The 15,456-nt window shown below is 39.6% G+C and overlaps 1 protein-coding gene across 4 annotated transcripts in view; it reads right to left on the bottom strand.

The window, feature by feature from the left end:
• The window catches only part of CACNA2D1 (calcium voltage-gated channel auxiliary subunit alpha2delta 1), a 901,795-nt gene that overhangs the window by 81,104 nt on the left and 805,235 nt on the right, over nt 1-15,456 (bottom strand). For 2 of the 4 annotated variants that reach the window (XM_088468929.1, XM_088468930.1), the window contains exons 22-25: nt 9,346-9,422; nt 8,081-8,101; nt 7,124-7,184; nt 6,624-6,721 (exon numbers count right to left, since the gene is read on the bottom strand). In XM_088468929.1, coding sequence (XP_088325055.1) covers nt 6,624-6,721; nt 7,124-7,184; nt 8,081-8,101; nt 9,346-9,422 — 257 coding nt within the window. The remainder of the gene's footprint in view (nt 1-6,623; nt 6,722-7,123; nt 7,185-8,080; nt 8,102-9,345; nt 9,423-15,456) is intronic. The other 2 variants (XM_088468931.1, XM_088468932.1) reach the window with 1 other exon arrangement.

Raw genomic sequence — 15,456 nt, 5'->3', positions numbered from 1 at the left:
AGTAAGAACTGTATCAGAGGAGTACCATGTAGCCACGCCCCCACAGTGACAGGAGCTGAGAGAAGCCTGTGGTCTGCTGCTTTCTTCTTGCCAACGGCTACCTCCAACACTGCTTGTGTGGCGGTTCTGATCTGCATGCCTGCCTCCCTCACAGAGTGCGCTTCCCTCACTGTCAATGTGGCTGGATGCCGGCCCAAATCATTCAATAGTACACCGGTCCGGGGGGGGCACATTTCCCCCAGCCCAGCCCTAAGGTGAGCTGGGAGCAGGGGGAAGCGAGCCCCGGAGGCACTGCAGGCCCCATTGCAACCGCACCCCCTGCACCCATGGTAGCTACGCCCCTGTGGACCTGTGATTTCTACATTAATCGTTGGAAAATTTATAGAATCACTTAAAAAACAAAGGAAATGTTGACAATTACAAGATCTAGGACAGCATGAATAAAGTCAAACCTATCTGGTGGATTTCTTGGAATTGGTAACTAAAGTGATGGATCAGTGACAATATATTACTCTGATTTGTGCAAGGCATCTTATACAGTAATCATTCAAAAACTGAAAATCCTTAGGAGTTAATTCAAAGATAGTGGTCTAGAGACAGTATAATATAGTAAATAGTTTGAATGCTGATGAATCAGCTGAGTACCTCACAAACCATTCCTCAGTCTTTTTTTGTTGAAAGTATTTATACTGTATTTGATTTTACTTGTGGTCTACACATGACAATATGGCCCTCATTCAGAGGCGGACGAAAGAAGAGAGCGCTCGCTTTGAATGAGGGTGGCTGCTTGTTTTTTTAAGTGCAGCCTGATGGTCGCTAGCTAAGCTATGGGTTACCACCCACAGCTTTAGTGACCGACCAGGTTGATGGTCGCAGTGGTCAAGACCATCGCGACCATCAGGGCTTGCGACGAGACCCTAAGGTTGGCTCTCGGCAACCACAAGCCCCAGGGAGCTTCCTGCTCTGATCGAGCAGGAAGCTCCCCACTGACATCACTGCTGATGTCAGTGTGGCCGCCCACAAAACAGCAGGCGTTCCTTAAGGAACGCCTCAGTTTGTGAAACCACCCCCCGCCACGTCTACAGAGGTACTAACATAGTGCATGGGCTGCATAATAATATCTATCAAGAAGACTTCCAGACAGTTTTGCCACCCATCCAGGATTCCTCCGGGCAGTCCATAAATAATCAGCTCTGTCCAGAGGTTTGCTAATCCTGGATAGGTGATGTTTGGAAATCCCCTGGTGGGGTGTAGCACCAGTGATATCACTGTCAATGCATCATGGGCTGGCCCTCTCTGCTGCACCAGCTTGCTCCACCTCCTCTGAATATTATGGCAATGGGCAGACATGATTGACTGAGTCAATCAGTGTGTTGTTATGATACAACAGAATAATTGCATGAGACCCCTAGAACCACGCTACAGAGATCTTCTGCCTATAACAGCCCCCCTTTTCTCATCGAGAGTTACACTCTCACCGGTACTGAGTTACCGCCAGGTCTTATGCTCAGGATGGTAGGGGCTCATACAATTAACTGGTGACCACAGGAGATATGGCTGGAGTGAATGAAAAAAAACCACAAGAACGTCAAGGACTTAATTGGAGCTGAAGAAATCTAAAAAATACTGACAGGCGGCAGCACAGTAATGGCAGGATATGCACAGAGCAAGAGAACAGAAGTAGATAAGGCTGGACAATATGGCACCAGGATGGTAACACAGAGTTTATACCAGAAACCAGGGTTAGCGAGCCACACACAGGGCATAAAGCTATAACTGACAAGGAGGCTAAGCCCTTCCTGCCTTTTATCACACACAGGGACCAAACAGACTGCCCCAGAATGGACAGGCCCCCTAGATATCAAACATACTGCAGCTGTGAGGCTGCACATAGCAGGATGTCCCAGCTGATTAGAATCCCCCAGCACCAGAAGCAATAATACATTCAAATACAGCAAATGTATCAATAGTCTTCAGTAGAGATGATCTGTTTGGTTTTGACTCGGTTATTTTCACCAAATTAGCGCAAATTCGGATTAATCTTACTGGCTATCCAAAACACGTGAGAGCCGGATACCCAATATGATTATGCAGTTTCTAAGATCCCAACATAACCAAGTAAAACCAAACCACACATCTCTAGTTTTTAGTAAGTCAGTATTTGTACAAATAAATGCATACTAGATAGAAAGACTAGAGGGACTTGCACATTATATATTTTTACCAGAGATGTGCATAGACTTCCGTGTTTTGGTTTTGGCAAAACCACCCGCAATATGTTATGGTTTTGGCAAAACCACACTGTTCGTTTTATGGATTTCTTTAAAATTGATAAAAATAGCTAAAATCATGAAATTTGGACCTGTTTACATGCAATCCAAAATACGAGATCCGAGATCTGTTCTTCTTAGCACATGATGCAAACCGGAATTTGGTTCGACTTGGAACCCCAAAGTTTGGGTGTGTTCGGTTTTCAGCAAAACTAAACTGCTCATCACTAATTCTAAAATACGAGTACAGTACTTGTAATCAGTTAGACTGGCTTTTTGATTTCAAGTAAGTTGGGAGATCATTATTGTATAGTTTGCCCTAATTATGTATTCTTGTGTCAGATCATCTAATCCTCAATAGCTGGACATGTGTAAACCACCTTGGCAGTTTAACCTCCTTAGTCAAGCTTCTGGATCCTAGTACTGTATGTCGTATGGTAGACTTAACACACTTCTGCCTATTATACAATTAATGATTAGTTGACGAAAAAGGATTCTTTGTTATTTGTGCAAATCTGCATAACACATAGGCTGGTTGACAAATGTATAACTATTTCTATGTGGTGCTACTACAATACTTTAAAGCTGTACTATATGTTCTCTGTACTGTACATCTATCTTCATTATTACTGGGGTTTGTACTTCATGAACAAATCTCTATTTCACCCTCCGTGGTATTCCCTCCACCCTATCTTTCCCTTTTACAGTACATCCTCTTCACTTATTCATGTTGAAAAAGGAATTCTGATGGTAACAAACATAAATGGATTTGAGGCTTTTTTTGTTCTTATAAAACTATGTTTGGTAAATCTAGTCTGTTAGTTAAAATGTATTTGTTTAAATATCTCAAAAGAATAGCAAAGAATAATTATTTTCACAAATAAATTAAAGGTCAGCAAGAGATTATATCACTTTCACATAAAAGGTAAAGTCTTTAACAATAAGCGTGTCAATAAATACACTAGTGGATATTGCATTAGCAGATTATGCAATATGCCCAGATTTATTTTGATTCTGTTTTTCAAAACAGATGCTAAGTACCTTTTTGGCACAAACTTATTTATGTTTAATTGAAATGTCATGGATTCTTTATAACACAATTTTACCAATTAGAAAAGTGGGATTGACAGCGAAATTCTAGGTTTCAACCATATAATTATAGTTGTATGAATTGATAGTCATTATCATCATTATACAGGTCATTCAAAATTGTATCTGTAATTTTCACAACATGCTATGGAAATATTATTATTATTTTGTTAACAGTTATTTATATAATGCACACATATTGCTCCGTGCGTTACAGCAAATATTTTAGTCACTCACATTAGTCCCAGAAGATTTTACAATCTATATTATGCTACCCAAACAGCTTGTTTGTTTTTCAAAAATACTTATATGTATGGAGTCTGGCCGCCCAGACTCTATTTACTCTTATAGAGGACCACAATTCACCTCTTGATTTTGGAAAGCTTTTTTTGAGATTCTGCAAAATTAGGATTTCATTCACAAACAAACAAACAAATGGACAAGCAGATAGGGCAAATCAGCGTCTTGAACGGGATGCAGTCTACATACAGTACCTGCACACACAATCCTGGCGCTTAGAATCCCGGTGCCTGAATTTCGGTGGTTGTGATCCCGACAGTGAGTATTAGGATTAGGGGTTAGGCACTAGGGGAAGGGTTAAGGTTAGGCGGCGGGGGGGAAAGGTTAGGGTTATGCTGTGGGGGGGCTAGGGTTAGGCTATGGGAGGGGAGAACTAGGGATAGCCTGCGGGAAAGGTGGATTAGGGGTAGGGTTAGGGGAAGGGTTAGCTTACTTACCTGCATGCGTTGGGATTTCCACCGTCGGGATTCCGGTGCCGTGATTCTGACCGCCAGCATTGTGTACGCCGAGATCACGTAAACAACCCTTTAAAACAGTATTTATAACTACTAACCGCAAGATAACGGGGCAGCAAATTTGTCCTTAGAGAAATTTGCATACAACATACTGTACTGTACATCCACGTTACAGAGTCTGTTTTTTGTGAACCATGGCTATCATCCACAATCTTTTCTTGTTTCAGGCAGGTGTAGTAATGTACTAATACTGAGCAAACTGAATGAGAAATTGAAAGAGACATGGGCAGCAAAGGTTACTGCCAATTTGCAAAACGTTCAATCCATGGAAAGACTGCAGGCAGATAGGAGACGTACACCAAACCTGCCAAATGCTATAAGCGATACAATTTGTAAGAAAATTAAAATAAAATATATCTCACAAATCTCTCCAAAGCTTGTTAATATATTTGTTGGACCTTTTGTTGTAGCATCAGTTCCCTCTCCAGTCACAGTAAAATTGCAATTGCCATTCTCTATCAGTAGAGTTCACTACACTTTCCATATATCTCAATTTAAATGAACCGTAGGCTATACTTCTACTGCTATGCCTCCAGTCAAGATCCACAGTCAAGACAAATATGTCAGTGAAAATATACTAGATTCTCAAAAATGAGGAAGATAAATGCATATTTTATTATTAAATGGGAAGACTATGGATTGGAAGATAGTTTCTGGGAACTGCTTGGGAATGTCCATGATCCCCATTTTATATATACATTTTTAAAGAAGTATCCCTCTAAGTCTGGAGTAGCTGGAAGATACTCTGTGAAGAGAGGCATAATATTACAGTCAGCAATATTTGTTGAACTATCTAAGCAGTCATTAAAAGTTCAATCCACTTACTTCAGCAACCTAGCTTGGAAATATGGCTCTCAAGTAGGGAAGCCAATGTGGGATTTAGCTTCAAAAAGTCCAGGATTTTAATTCCATAATTGGAGGCAGCAATCCTCAAATTTTGGGATTAGTAAAATTTTTAAAAATGTGTCAGACGTAAGGAGTGGCAGTAAGAGGCAGGTTCTGCCTCTCATCATCGTGGCTTCCACCTGACACCTTTTCCCTTTTCCTGTGTGACATGCTAGATGAGAACTACCATTGCCAGAATGTCCCACGGCTGCCTTACCTGCTGTCTACCTGCTCCTGCGGCTGCCACAATCTGCTGGAATGTAAGGGGAGGAGGCGGAGAGAGAGAGAGAGATTGCCGAAGACACCAAGACAGCAGCAGCATGGAGACTACACTCACAGAAGGAAACAGCCCAGAGACAAAGAGACTGCTGACATGACCAGGTGAGATCAAATGCTGAGTGAGGTTATGAGTGAGTGATACTCTGTAGAGTGAAGTTACAAGTGATTGATACTCTGCAGAGTGAGCTCACCATGATACTCAGTAGAGTGAGGTCACCAGTGTGTGATACTCTGCAGAATGAGGTTACAAGTGAGTGATACTCTGCAGAGTGAGGTTATAACTCACCTAACAGTTAATGCTAGGTGATGGCTTTCTGAAATGTCACTTGTGCACACCCGCAAACATGTGAATGAGACATTGCCTTCTGACCTTAGTCTGCTAATATCACTGCTGTGTACCAAATATTGGACTTGTCTCTGGATCACGCTCTTGTCTCATCCTCACTTGCTGTGTCATGAGTCATGGCTACACGTCAAAGAGTCCATTCAAGGGGTGCAGAGAAGACTGGACGAGAGGGTACTAATTACTTGGGCCGGGCAGGGCAGCAGTCTCCACTGTCAGCATGAAGTGCAGGGGGGAGCGATCGTACTGATCTCCTTCCCCCAGATCTCCCCCTGTGCAGTGCGCAGCTACAAGTGCCTCGCATACTGTTTTGTCATAGTTTTTTTTGTAGGAGGCGTGACCACACTTCCACATTGAGGCCACTACTCCTACAGTACCTAGGTACAGTCACCACTCTCTACAGTCCTGGACATGCCGCCAGTCTAAGCATGCTGGCTGAGCAGAGCATTGGAGGGCGAAATTGCTCGGCCAGGCCTTCACACGGTTAGATTGGCCCATTGACCCTTCTGGCATTTGCCAGAATTGCCAGATAGCCATTCCGGCCAAGGTGGCCATAGCTTAGTACTGACTATAACTTTGCACCTGCCAAGAGATAGATGATTCATCTAACACCACATTCTTTGCCAACTGCAGAGAGCAAGTCAGGAGATTTTATCATTAGGGTCTATACTAAGTATTGGGTCCAATACTTAGAACTAAATCTTTCTGCAAAGCCTTTTTCAAGAGCCTCATTGATCATTCCAATTATTTCAAGACTATACAATTCCCTACTACTAAATCCCAATAATGTATTTCCTAAACATATAGAGCAATTAGCATTTTTTTTGTAAGGATTTTTTAATGGTAAACAAAATAATAGAAATACAGACACTGAATATTAAGTCTTTAGATTTATAAGTAAGAAGGTACTTTATGTACTAAAAAATAAGGTATTCTACTTACATGATGGACTACTTGGTGTTCTGGTGTCTATGTACTGGTTGAAATTTAAGAGGAATTCTGTATTATTATTAGATATCGGCAGATCAGTGCAGTATTCCCTGTTAAATGGGAGAAGCACATTAATTTCACAGAGCTACGTTTACATTTGAAGATTACAGTAGTAGGTGACGTCTTCTGTTTTCTTGGTTCATATTTAAGAAATTAGAACACTTATGACCATAAATTCTATCATTTTCATTTAGGGATTCTGAGGCACTGCTTAGTTGGATCACTAATTACAATAATCCACTCATTAATATGGAGACAACTGGAGGCAGTTTGACATGTCACATCAGTCAATTTAGCCCAATTTAGATCTGAAATTATTCTCTTTCAGTAGCCATTATTTGTACTATTATTTGGTAAATAAAGACTTTGTTACATCAAGTACTTTGAATGTTGAAATTAGAAAGGGATTAGGTATAATTAAAGCATGAAAAGACAATAGGAAATCGATCAACCTTGGTGCTAAGTAAGTGGCGCCAACATCTTCAAAATACTCAGGCTTCAGAGTTTCAGAGTCTGAAAAAGATGTAAAAAAAATGTTGTTAGAGAAAAGAAAAGCGCATCAATTATTTTTCTTCTATTGTTTTCTTCGCCTACAAACAGACATTTTATGCTACACTGTTTACAAATAATGGTAAATAACATTTTAATCTTGATAGCCACATCTGAGCTCTTCGGAAAATACATGGTAGGGTTGCTAAAATATGTAGGGGTGCAGGTTAGTAAATTATTGATCCCCTCCGTTATAAATTTCTTTGGAGTGGGATAGTGTTATATAGTGTTCCCGCTAGACTGTGGGCAGGGTAGGGCATGGCGTTAAGGGGGTAGGCAGGGAGTCTATGCGCGCACACTCCTGAAAAGGTGACATGGCCAGCCGGGCATTGTGACACGCTCCCAATTCGTCACACTTGGGGGTGTGCCCAGCACATATGGAGGTTCTGGGCTTCCCCCAAGCTCTTCCCTCATGGTGAATAGATGTCATGCGCATGATCGGGCAATGCAACTTTTCCCACCCACGGGTCACAGAGCAGACAGTTTTAGGGGGCGCCGCTAAAAGGGCAGGGCGCATTTTGCCCCTTTAAAATTGGGCAGGGTGCGGCGCCCCGCTAAAACGGTCAAGTGGGAACACTATTATGCCTACTATAGTTACAAAGAAGCCATTGAAAATTGAACCCAGCTAATTTAATTAACAATGACAATTTCAATATTCTGCTTTAAGTATCTTTTCACATGCTTTAAAATAAATGAAGAATGATTGACTAGTTTCTAATTAAGAATTCAGTTTTAAACCTGAAAAAAAAATATTTCAAGCATCAAGAAAGGACAAACACCAATGAAAAAAGAAATGAAATACAGTATGTATATAAAAGGAAAGTAAACACTAGCAAAATAAGCATAAAGAAAGTGCTTACCCTTTAATTTGCCCCTTTTGGCTGTGAAAATCCATCAGATGAAGAAATGAAAGAGAATTGGAAGAATAGGGTAAAGGAAAAAGGGGTCACAAACAATATTTTATTCAATGAAGTTCTTGAATAAAGATATTGTGACAAGATCAAAAATCTATTCAAGTACATTTACAGTATAGACTGGAAAGAGAAAGACAAACACCTATCACAATAGGAATGTATGCAAGAATTAATGTACTTTACTAGTAATTCCTTGCGCTTGCTGAAGGGATCTGCTGTGCAAGTCATACTTAGACATTTGTATGTGCTAAACAAGTAAATCATAACTAATAAAAATAACAAGTGTACTGTAATGAGGGAGGTAGAGCAGGATGAAAAACACTATGGGCTTTATGTACAGTAATTGCCTGCAAGATGCAGACAGAGGTCCGATTCCAGCAAGCCTGTCTAAATCTTTAAAGAGGAAATAACCAGGTTGGTTTTACTTTTTAAATTATTGCTGCTTTAAACATACATGCAAACTCCCCAGAATCATGCATTTGTCTGCATCTCGCAGGCTATTAAATAAGGCCCTATAAGGGATTTTAGAAGAAGGTGACTGCATAAGGCTATCATTAAACATAAGTGTGTCTTCATTGGAAGTATTACATCCAAAATGAATCATGTGCGATATGTAAGTGTGCAGAGCCTGTTTACTGAATACATACAATGACAGCCGGATTAGGGAAAGACTGATTCTTATTTTCTGGCTAATATGACACACTGCAAGTTAAAAGCACTCATAAACAATAATTTATTAAGTATGGGATTTGGCTACAGAATAATTCGACCTTTAATTGTTTTACTTGTAAGCCACACACATACACTTGCAAAGAGATCCTTGACATATCAGCAAGCAATGAATGAGCAATGATTCTATTGATATACAGTACAAGAGTTTTTTGTAACAACAATCTGAAAAATATGTTCATATTCTTTTATGGAGAATATAAACTCAGTGCTTCTCAACCTGTATGTCTAAAGCTACTTCTTAAGGTAGCAAGCGAAAGGGGATTAAAAAACATGCTAACATATTGTCATTTTGTGTTAGATAAAGTAGCCATATTGGCATGACATGTCTGACTTAGAGGTTGAGTATCACTGGATTAGAATCATTGCGATCTTTTGGAATTTTATGAAAACACCAACATGATTATTAAATGATAAACATTTCAATACTATTATTAACTACAGAGCCCAGTTTTGTTTTTTGTTAGAGATCAGTAACTTACATTTTGCTTGAGTTATTGTTTCTTCAAGTTTAGCTTTAATGTAATAAAAACTGTAGGATGGCAACACCAAGGCGAGACTATAAAACACAAGAATACCAGAAGATTATCACTTCAAATCTTAAGGCAAAATCTGATTTTGGCTAGATATAAATAATGAAATATCACAATAATAGCTTAAAGAAAATATGTTTGATGTAAACAATACTGATGAGAATGGTGGGAGATGAGGATGAAAGATGGAAAGGTGGAGGAAAAATAGGACCCTGCACAATAGATAGCGACACAATGAAGAACAAGCTAAAAAAAAAAAAAGGCAGTCTCATGGGTGTGTCAGCAAATGTGGCTGATTTCCCCAAAGCAGAGCCATAGAAGCCATATTTATAGCTATTTCAGAATGAGACACTGCACCAACCATAGGCTGCTGCAAGGGTCAATGGTGAAGGTGATGGTGATGGAGGAGTGTTTGGAACCACCAGTGGATTTGAATTGTCCACGGGCAATGAAAGTGGGACTTTTAAGGCTTGCACTGTCCGGTATACACTAGTAAACAAGGGGCAGACTGAAACTAACTTGAACATTACCGCCACAACCGTGCATGCATTAGCACCCATTTCTAATGCAGCCACATTTACTGACTCGCCCGCAGCACTCCCATAACGCCTATGAGACTGTGGTTCAAATACATCCCCTAAGAAGTATTATACAAAATGCGTATGTGGGGCTGAGCATGCGCTGGTGCCACATTGTGCATGCGCCACGATGGTGCTATGGCCCAAGCTATTTGTGAGGAGGAGAAGAGAGCATTCCTCAAAACAAAGGCATGTTATCTTAGTTTTGGGGGCGTGCTGCAGCCAGAGACTGTGTCTTGGATGCAGATTCTCTGGCCTCGGCATCTTACTTGCATTGGACATTCTGAGTAAGCTATGGGTTACTCAGATGTCCGATGACCGTCTCAATGGTCGCGATGGTGATCCGATGCTGTGTCTTAGAAAACTGACAGTGGATCAGAGAAGCTGGAGGTAGGTATCTCAAAACACAAGATGCCACCTTTAGCATTAGCATATTTTCTGTGCTGTGCTGCGGACAAAGAAGCAGCACCGACCCAGACTGCGGCCACCTCAGAATCAGCCCATATGAGCACCTTCTTGCTCTGTTTTGTATATATATATATACACATATATATATAAATATATAATCAAGATAAATATAAATAAATGTAGAAAATCAAATGATCTAGCCATGTGTTAAAAAATAAAATAAATTCAGATAGAAAATTGAGCATCACATGTCTCCCATCCATAAAGAACTCTCCTATTGTTTGCTGTTACATCATCATCCTTACTGATTCCACTAGCACCTCTAAATTCCTTTACTCAGAAACAAAAAAAAAAATATGACAATAATGATTTGAAAATGAAGCACAGTCAATACAGTTTAAAATATGGAAATAACACCCCAATAAATTACTTCATTTGGCTCTATAATAAATGACATTTCTTCTTTTTTATGAAAGGAAGAGGAGTTGAAGTCGGAGGAGAGGAGTGGAGAGTAGAGGATGGGTCTGGGAGAAGAAAATCCCAGCTCACTGGTGACTGCCCCTAGAGGAAGGACTAGTCAATGCAGCCACAGAATCTGGCAGAAGATAACCCCCAAATAACCTGATCTGACTGTAAGGGCAGCAGTGGGCAGTATTGTCAGGCTGCGGGCAGGCCTTCCTGGTTGGCGCTCTATGCAGTGGCATAGCTAGGACGGTACAGGAGGAACAACCACACTCCCTCTTGAAAGCTTGGTAAAAGCGACAACTATGTAGGGTTGGTGCCAGGATCTCTGCTCCCTGACAGCTGCACCTTTACCCAATGATAAAGCAAATGTGTTTACTGGACTGCACTGCAGGTCACTTTAAGGTGTGCTGGTCTGCTGAGGGTGGTCTGGCCCAAGACTTGGACCGGAATCTTTGAAGGCTCGGCCGCACACTACCTGTAGCCAGAGAGGTAGAGCACAGCCACTTACATGGGCTGCACTGATTGGTATGCGCCTGTGTGCACCCTTCCTCCTCCACTTCCCCTCCATTCTCTTCTTCCTCCTCTGCCAGCTCTTGTCCTCATAGTGAGGCTGGAACACACTTCCAGTCACTCAGTGAGTCCACTTACTCTATTTAAGGTCATACAATAAGGATTTCCAAACTTACTGTGACCTAATTTATAAATACAGTAAATACAATGGTTACTATATATGATAAACTCATTTTAATAGCATAGTTATTTTACTGAGTTTTTGGGGTAGTCAATGCAGCTGGTGGGAAGAGGTGGCTTCACGGCTTGCCTCAATTATATTGTGTTTTTCAGGCTTTGGAGTGCCACAGTATATGTGGGGCCCGTCCTGCTAATAGGTTAGTTTGCTTCTGACAAAAATGGTAAAAATGGTTCCTAATACCTAGGTGTGTGTATGGATAGGGAATTTATACTGTAAGTTCCACTGGGGGAGGGAGGGAGGGAAGCACTCTGTGGTGAAAAGAGGAAATAAATACTATGGAAAACTCCAGTAATACTGGCAAGTTGTGTAGTGTACTGGTAAAGTCGTATAATTGCAAAGTTAGAAAAGAGTGAATATATAATGTTAAAAGGTGTCAGATGGGCAATAACTCGAGGCTGGAACTTGTTGGTATTGTCAATATGAGTCTTATGGAAAAGTCTAAATCTAAAACTCATAGGCGATAACTGTAGGCAGGGAATTCAGTGTAATTACAGGATAATGATGGACTGGGGATGTCAGTATTAAAGTCCACAAATATGTGCATCAGTAGGCAAAAACTTTCGGCTGGATGTTCTGATTGATTATGAGATTCTTCCTCACGATGGTTTTGAATTTCCTTCTCCTCCCCGCTCACATTACCTCAGAGAACAGGAACGCAGTATCAGAGTGACATGACATTATGTTGCAGTATGAATGTAGGTAAGAAAGGTTTACTCACCAAATATGTTGCTGCTGGTCCGACACTTGTCTGCGGGATCTCCGATGGATGCGTGCATGTGAGTGGGAGGGGGATTGGAGAATATGACTTAAATAATGTTGAGGCTCCAATATAAATGTGAGGAAGAATCTCATAATCTGTAATTGCACTGAATTCCCTGCCTACAGTTATTGCCTATGAGTTTTGGATTTAGACTTTCCCATAAGACTCATATTGACGATACCAACAAGTTCCAGCCTCAAGTTATTGCCCACCTGACACCTTTTAACATTATATATTGACTCTTTTCTAACTTTGCAATTAGACGACTTTACCAGTACACTACACAACTTGCCATGGAGTTTTTCCATAGTATTTATTTCTTCTTTTCACCACAGAGCGCTTCCCTCCCTCATAAATTTTACTGCTCTAAGTTCGGGAAGTAAGGACAACCCTTTTGGGATAGCTGCTAGTGGTGCAACATGAATCCTTCTGTAGGAGCGCAGACCGCTAATCAAATTTATATCCACTGGGGAGGGACTGATGTCTCTGTGCAGCACTATGAAATCAGGTAAAATATAGTGGCATTATATAAACTATCATAATAAATATAAAATATAATAATTTAATTATTCCCCCCAAAATAAACCAATATAAAGGAGTTAAAAAAAAACATCATAGTTTTGTCACCATTGTATTCACAAAACAGGACACACGTGTGTTGCTTAACAAGCTTCAACATTCAATGTATAATTTGATTAATCATGAAAAAATTATGAAACTATGAAAGGTTCAGTAATAAGTTTGCAATCTTTATTTGAATGTTTTTAAAAGATATATAAATCTAAACTACAGTTATGCTCTAGAAAACAAAGGAAGGGATGACTTTTCACTACAACACTTAATGAAGTCATTAAGTTATGGCTCAAACTCACATAAGCAATTAACTTGAAAACAAAGGTCTGACCTGCAAAAATACAATTCTGGCAGTTTGCAAATTAGAGCTTGATTCAGAAGCTATTGAAAAATGTCAGACTACATCTGTTCTGAGTCAAACATCTTGTATGTTACTAGGTTCATTAAATCCCTTCCCCTCTGCGCACAGGTGGAGACATTTAAGTTTACTGAATCAGGGAGCAAAAAGCTGTATTATACAACAGGAAAATGTCTTTATCTTTAACAACGTCACTATATTTAGAGAAAAAATATGGTTTTATCACAGTGGTGACAACTGAGAGCTGTTGCCAATTCAAATGCCAACTTGACATCTATATTTAATTGTAAGCTGATGTTTCTGAAATAGTATTAAAATCATGGTTAATAATAATATACAAAAGAAATACTGCACAGTAATATGTTCAACTGCCTGACTATTGATCCTCCAGAATTTATGTTTGCCAAATGATTTAGGGGGAGATGTATCAAGCCATGGAAAAAGATATTGGGCCATATTCAATTTGGCAGAGAAAAGTCCGTTCTGGACTTTTCTCTCCACATCGCAGGTTTTCCGGGGATAAAGTATCGGACGCGTGCCCGCTTTATCCCCGTATTCAAGTAGAAATCAACGAAAACGGGAGCCGGCAGAAAGGTAAGTATCGCCAAAAAACTGGAATTTTCGGGAAATATTCCAGGGACCCCCCTGTATAGACATGGGGGATCACTATGGGCACCCCCAATTTTATCTGCTGAAGGAAGTCTGGGTTTCTAATAGTCGTGGCAGGTGCATATTTGCAGCTATGAAGAAGTGGTGAAGAATAGCACTTAGATTTTTTTTTTTTTAAATAACTATTCCTATCAAATTTGGGGTCCCTAAAATGATTTTTAAAAATTCTGCAAAAATGCACCTGCCGCTACTGCCGCAATGAAGAAAATACCTGGCACATACTAGGGAACCCCTTTGAATTTAATTAGGCTATTTTAGAAGTGTGTTCCCTATTTTTTTTTTTTTTAAAAACACAGTTAATTTTTTGGGGTGTCCTGATTTTTTTTTTTTTAAAGTTTTTTGACACAGTTTATTTTTAAATGTCATTCACAGGGGTGCAGGCTATTTTTTTTAAGCCTGCACCCCTAAACCCCAGTTCTGCACTTTTTTTCGCCATATTAAACATGGTAAAAACTTATCCCATTTTTTTTTCAAAGACTTTTCGCACCGGCGAAAAGTCTTTGAAATTGAATACGGGGATAATTGAAACATGCAAAAATGACGTCATCCGATAAATTGAATATGGCCCATAGTGGGGACAGATAAAGTACCAACCAATCAGCTTCTACTGTAGCAGTCATTTTTCAAACACAGTCTGTAAAATGAAAGTTAGGAGCTCATTGGTTGGTACTTTATCTCTCTCCACTTTATTTGTCCCCACTTTATTTATCGCCCCCTTTTTTTACAATATATGCGTATGACAGATTGCATGATAATATATTATGTGCATAAAGTTTAGTGACACTACACAGATGTAATAATAAATGCGAGGCTATAGATCTACAATAACCAGATATCCATGATACATAATGCAGGTTGTAAATTCTGGAATTTAAGTTTATGCAGGCATGACAAGTTGAGAGTCTATAGTATATAAATGAGGCAAAAAGTGAAAAACAGTTTTTCTTGCTGAGGCATAATTGTTAATTGATCATTTATAGAATGAATAAAATAATTGGGTTAGGATAGTTCTGAGTAAAGGTGCGTACACACATAATGATTTTTTAAATTATTTAACTATAACGACGTCGTTATCGTTAAATCGTTTGTAAAATCGTTCACGTTTTTAAGGTGAACGATGAACGATAATCGTTCATGCACGTTCACGTTTGTAGTTTATCGTCCATTCTCACTGTCCAACAAATGTTTTTTGTTCAGAACGATAAACGATGAACGATTTCCATTCACTGTATGCATGATTAAAAAATCGTTCATCGTTCATGAAAATCGTTCAGTAATTTAGTAACCAATGATTTTAAGTGAACGATTTTAGTTCACTTTTTCAAGGGAAAATCTGAACGAAAATCGTTCACTAAAATCGTTGGTTACTAACATTGTTGTGTGTGTATGCAGCTTTAATGCCATTCTAGCAAAATGTTGGCATTCATTAATTTAATTGTTTAAGGTTTCAGGTAGTAGCTCATGGGTATGTATATGTAGAGACTCATTATAGGTGCAA

This window comes from Taudactylus pleione, unplaced genomic scaffold (genome assembly GCF_031769625.1).
Source record: "Taudactylus pleione unplaced genomic scaffold, aTauple2 ptg000086l, whole genome shotgun sequence".
Lineage (NCBI taxonomy): Eukaryota > Metazoa > Chordata > Amphibia > Anura > Myobatrachidae > Taudactylus > Taudactylus pleione.
The sequence above is the reverse complement of the archived record's forward strand: the minus strand, read 5'-3'. Positions and strand labels throughout refer to the sequence as shown.